Source organism: Hippocampus comes, unplaced genomic scaffold (genome assembly GCF_001891065.2).
Source record: "Hippocampus comes isolate QL1 unplaced genomic scaffold, H_comes_QL1_v1.1 scaffold295, whole genome shotgun sequence".
Lineage (NCBI taxonomy): Eukaryota > Metazoa > Chordata > Actinopteri > Syngnathiformes > Syngnathidae > Hippocampus > Hippocampus comes.
The window spans coordinates 886,425-892,155 of NW_017804848.1; the positions used below are offsets into that span (position 1 = coordinate 886,425).

Below are 5,731 nucleotides of genomic sequence, written 5' to 3' on the forward strand. Positions count from 1 at the left end.
GACGGCGGCGACCACTTCTGCCAAAAGCCGAGACGAGCTTCGAAGCCGTCGCCTCCCTCGTTCTCGTTTGGAAAACCCCGAGGCGGCCTTCGAAGCCCAATTCGGAAGCCCTCGCGCTATCCCGGGCGGGGTCCGCAAAACTCATCCCCAAATTGAAAACCCCGATTTGAGACCCAAGTCGTGGGTGTCAACCAGGGGTGGGCGATTGCGGTGCCGTTGGGAAGCGCCTTCTTTCCATCCCTCCGCGTGCCCCGGGCTTGAAACCTGGCGAATTTCCAACCCCGCCTCCGAACCCTCATCTGAAGGCCCAAGCCGCGGTTAAGGCCCCCATTTGAGCTCGGAACCCTTGATCGCAAGCCTAACATTGGTTTGAAACCCTCATTTGCAAATCGAAACCAGATGTGCAACATTCATTTCAACCCCAAAGCGAAGCCAATGCGAGTTGAAGCCTCGACCCTTGTTTGAAACCCGACTCGGTGGACCTCACCTCCATGCTGGGACTGACGGGGGACTGTAAGACAAGAGCGGAAACAGGAAGTGAAGCGGCGCGCGCCCGCGAGCGTGACCGGATTGCGCACGCGCGCGCGTGCGACGGCGCTGACCAGCAGGGCCTCGTCGGCGTAATGTGGCGGCGGCGAGGGCTCGGCGGACAAGGGGCGGCCCCCCAGGTTGAGCGGCCACCCCGTCAGGGACGCGTTGGACGGACGGCGTTTCCTCACGCCGCTGCAATTGTTGGGGATCTTGAAGGCGCAGCGCTTGTGGTAGTTCAGACCGCAGCCTCAAAAAAAAAAAATGGTTTTGGTCTTGGACACCACTTGATGGGGTCAACCTGTTTTGCTTGACACTAAATTCTAAATAAAGTCTTTCATGTTCAGATGATTGGAATAATCAACTCCACTTGAATCCTGCTTTTTCTGCCGACAGAAAACATTACCTTCACACTTGAGGCCCTGGCGCACCAAGCCCCACAGCATCTCGCCGCAGTGGTCGCAAAAGGCGGGCGCTCGATACGAATGCACGAACAGGCAATGCGGCCGAATCTGGAAGTCTTCCGCCGTGGCCGAAGCTGAACACACACACACACACACAAAAAAAGCAAGCAAGGGTGGCCAACCTTTTCTGACCCAAGATGTACTTTTCAAGGAGCCCCCCCGTTCCCATAGGCGCCCACGCACGCACACCCGGATGATGGAGTGGTGGGGGGGGGGGTCGTATTTCCTGCCATGATTATTGCATGAACTGGAATCATTTGCTTTAAAAAAATCTTCGCCTCCGAGCCTTGCGGCCGACACCCACGTCACTTACCTGGCCAAGCTCCGCCTCTTAATTTGACGCGCAGTCAGAGTCACAGATAGTGAGACGCAAGAAGAAGAAGAAGAAAGGTCACCCTACCCGAGAGCACGGCTTCGACCAGATCCCCGTCTTGAATCTGCGAGGCCGAGCGCAGCCGCTGCAGAACGTTGTCCGACGCCGAGTCGTGGCGGAACAGCAGGATCTTGTCGTACATGCCGTAAAAGCCGCACTCGGGAATCTGAAGGCGGACGGACGCGGAAGCTGCCGTTAGCTTAGCTTCAGCTAGCGACCGAGTTAGCCGCCGGCCGTAGGCGCCGGCCCGGCGACCGATCACCTTCGCTCTGGGTCTGAGGCCCGATGGTAAAATGAAGGACGGCGCACCCGTGCCCGAGAGTTCGGGTCACTTTGCCCCGTTGCGCGACGATACCAAAGGCACGTTCGGTGGGCGTCCTGCGCCGGAAAGAGTTTTCAAAACGGACATCTCCGTCATTTGCGACGTGAGCAAAACGATGATGTTTTTCTCGTTCGAGGTCGAAGTGAATCGTTGTTGATGTGCTGTGCTCTGTTTCAATTGGACAATCCAACTTCAAGGCCTTTCGTGTCACCTGACCGCCGAAGCAACCAAATCATTCGGGCAACGTGACGGAGCGGTGAAGAGAGGAGCGGCGCCGGGCGATGACGCCATTCACTTCATCGTGCCGACAAACGAGGCGAAGGGGAAGAGGAAGCGGGAGGAAGAGGAGGCTGCGCCGCCCTTCATCAGACCTTCACCCCTTCGCTTCCTTTATCTGCGCTCCTCTCGTCCTCCTGATGCTCGTCGCCACGGTAACGCCACTCGGTTGGCATGGCAGCGGCAGCCGCCGCCACTCGAGGCCGCTTCCCCTTCGCCCCTCTTTTGCCGCGCGCACGCACAAACGCAGGCCAAAAGACGCACGCGCGCGCGCGCACACGCGTACGAGCGCGCGAGGCACGATGGGTAGCGGCCCGCAAAGTCGTCATTCCGTGCAAAGCGCGTACGTACAGCGCAAAAAGTCGTCGCCTCCAAATCCAGTGCGGAGGAGACGGACACTTTGTACGGCGCTGCGCTGTGCGTGCGTGCGTGCGTGCGTGCGCGTATAAAAGCCATCATGGCGGGAGGACACTTCACAGGCGCAATCATCACCATCATCATCTTCAGTTGCTGGGCAACAGGAGGAAAAAAAGCTCAAGTGACACAAACGACTTTCTGATCGCCGCTGTGTCATAGGAGAGGAGCGTACGCGCATTTCCGCTCCGCTTGGACCTTCGTTTCCCTGCCGGGATGCGCGTTTCCCCCCCAAAGCGTTTTAGAAGTTGGAGGAAGGGTTCCGCAGACAGCTCTGTGTAAGACACCCTGTCAAAACTCAACCGACAAACCACAAAACGCGTGAGCGCCACCGCCAAATAAGTCCCCCTCGGGCCAAAGGAAGTGTGCTGGAACTTTTCTTCGACTTTTCCATTGAAGGCGCGATTTTTGGCGGGATGCTGCGTCTTTGGATTTTGTTCGACTTCGTTTTTTTGTCAGACTTTCCGGAGCAGAAAATGAGGCTCGAAAAAATGGAAGTTGAATTCGAAATAAATCAATCAATAAGTAATATCGAGATTTTTTTTTTTCATAAAAGAACCAAAGTCATGCTAATTTCTGTTAGCCTGTCTATAGCATTCCCCATTATCTGTTAGCATTGCGCTAGAGGAATTTGATCACATGACTCCGATGTGCTCCGTTTGTCATTGCTCGGTTTTTCTCACGCAGTCGGGAGGGTTGTTCATTTTTATCAAACTTCCTTCACGAGCAGTCACACAAACGCCCGCGCACATTAATCAGTTCATTTGTGTGAATGTGTTAAGTGTGGCATGCTGTCATGCAGGTGTTGAGGTCACCTGCTGTTTTTGCAGGCAGCGTTGCGCATGTGTGTGTGTGTGTGTGTGCATGCGTGCGCCCACGCACTGCCGAGCACTGTTAGCATCGTCGCTATCAGTTCAGGTGCAAAAGTGTCGCCTAAAGTGTGACAATTAGAGCAAGTTAAAGGACACATCAATTTGTACGCGTCTGTGTGTCTGTTTCATAGCAGTACGTGTACACACACTCACACACACACACAGCAAAGTCTATGTGACCCTGCGAGACTTCTTGTGTGGGGAGGAAGTGACCTGACGCCAGTAACGTGACAACCAAGATGGCCGCCGACACGTTGCCATCCAGAAAGTAGCGCCGATTTCAATGAGAGCGCTTCCTGCTCTCTGAAGTTAGCGCGGTCCTGTGAGCCCGACTGATGTCACGTGACCAAGCGGTGGCGGGGTTCAAACGTTAGCGAGGGTTAGCGCGGTTAGCCTGCAGCATTCCACATGATCTCTGCATGACCCGCATTGAATTTCCCCCCTGTGGCGCACACGCGGCGGCAAAACCTGTTTGCTTTGTGCTTTGTTGACATTCGAAGGGGAACGAATCAATTTGCCGACACCGATTGCCACGACAACGACAGCACTTTGGCGGGAATCTTGCCACACGTTTGTTGACATCTACGCTCGCTCACTCGAAAGGTCGACGAGCAACCGCTCTGCGACCGATTGAAAAGCATCTCGCCGACGACGCCGCCCTTCCGTCAACCATTTGTTAGCATCCATGCTAGCCCCCTTGAAATGTGCAATGGCGTCGATGCCCTGATTGGCTGATTTGCATCCCCGCTGCGCTGTTTTGAATCTCTAATCGCATCTGTTGCGCGATTGGTTGAAAAGTTGCTCCGCGCGAATGTCGCCATCCCGCTCGGCCTTAATTAGCATGCGGCTCGGTACAATATGCCCACGACGATGAGTATGATGTTGATTGCGATGATTCTCGTGACGCTCGCCGTCCGTCCTACCTTCTGGTCCACGATGGAGCAGGCCACCTCGCGCACCTGAGCCAGACTCGCATCCGCCAAGTCCAGCAGGACCGGCTCTCGGCTCAGACCGATCTGGATGTGGAAGGACACCACGCCGCCGCCGCCGCCGTCGCCTCCGCCGCCGCCGCCTGCTGCTCCTCTTTCTCCTCCCCCGGGCTGCCCCCCAGGGAAGGAGAGCGGGCTCGGAGTGCGAATGAGCGGAGGCGCGCTCATGCCAGCAATGGAGAGGAAAGATCCGGACCCGGACGGCCGACGGCTGAGAAGGAGGAAGAGCAAAGAGCAGGAGGAGGAGTAGAGGATCGGACGTCAGAAGTTCCCAAAAGGAGCAAAAAAAAAAAAAAAAAAAGCAGGAAGAGGGATTGGAGCGAGAGGCACTCCACCGGACTCTCTGGTGCTACTGTGGAGGGAAAAGAGGAGGAGGAGGAGGAGGAGGAAGAGCGAGAGTCATCCTCCTTGTCTTCATCACCATCATGTGACACGCTTGTGCGTCGAAAGCGCGCACAAGTTGGCTGAAAACAACACCGCAAAGTTCTCAAGGTTGTCGTGGAGACGCGGCAGCCTGCGAGCGCACGCGCGAGCGAGCTCCCATTGGAGCAAGGTGATCATGTGACGGAGAGGAGCAGCCAATCACAAGAGGGACAGCGCGGGCTTAGCAACAGAGGCTAATGCTAGCTCGGCGACGGTTGCATCCAAAAGAGTCGTCCAAAATGAAACGACGGCGTCAGCAGGAGAACGAATGCCCTTTTTCTCATTTGAATTGATGAAGGTGGCTGGACGAAGCATTTCCCCCCCCAAGGGGGGTGTCCAACTCGAGGCCCGGGGACCAGATCTGGCCCGCCGCCTCGTTTTTTTTTTTTGTGGCCTCCAAAAGCAAATCAAACATGATGCTTGTGCTCACATCTCGACCGGAATTTGAATTTCTCATTTGTAATCCATAAGAGAGAGACGTAATGTGCCTTGCGTATGACTTCTTCATACGTTTTCAGCCAGGGCGGCCCTCCGTGGGAAATGCGAAGCGCAAATCGGCCCGCGACGACAATGCCCAAATATTTTCGTGACAATCCTTCTGCTGTATTTTGACCAAAATACAAGACGTGTCGAAAAGGATCTTTTGAGCATCGGCGAAGGAACTTGGCGACTGATAAACCGGGCTCACCAAACAACCGGCCGACTAACTTACTGTACTCGGGACAAAAGTAAAAACGGAACACATTGACGACTGGACAAACAGAGTCGCTTCTGAAAGAATGAGCTCAGCGTCTGACTATGACGAGGCTAAAGAAGCTCGCGAAACAAGTGACGCCCAAAAACTAAAAGTAAAACATTGACGAAAGAACTCGCTTTGTAACTTAGGAGGTCAACAAAGAAACTAACAAGCTAACAAATGAACGGACTCATGACAAGTAAAGATAAACAAACGCTAACTAAGGAACTCAGACACTTTGGAACCACTAAGTCACTAACCGATTGACAAAACCTAAAAGAAGCAGATCAATGAGCTCGTTGGCTCTCTCGCCAACAACGTACCCAACGATGAC

The 5,731-nt window shown here is 54.7% G+C and overlaps 1 protein-coding gene across 1 annotated transcript in view; it reads right to left on the bottom strand.

Annotated features, from left to right (window-relative positions):
• Positions 1 to 4,642, bottom strand: part of prkd1 (protein kinase D1) — a 35,987-nt gene extending 31,345 nt beyond the window's left edge. The window contains exons 1-5 of the mRNA XM_019877418.1: positions 4,173 to 4,642; positions 1,393 to 1,531; positions 935 to 1,066; positions 603 to 778; positions 488 to 511 (exon numbers count right to left, since the gene is read on the bottom strand). Of these exons, the coding sequence (XP_019732977.1) occupies positions 488 to 511; positions 603 to 778; positions 935 to 1,066; positions 1,393 to 1,531; positions 4,173 to 4,406 (705 nt within the window). The 5' untranslated portion in view covers positions 4,407 to 4,642. The remainder of the gene's footprint in view (positions 1 to 487; positions 512 to 602; positions 779 to 934; positions 1,067 to 1,392; positions 1,532 to 4,172) is intronic.
• Positions 4,643 to 5,731: the final 1,089 nt, after the last annotated feature.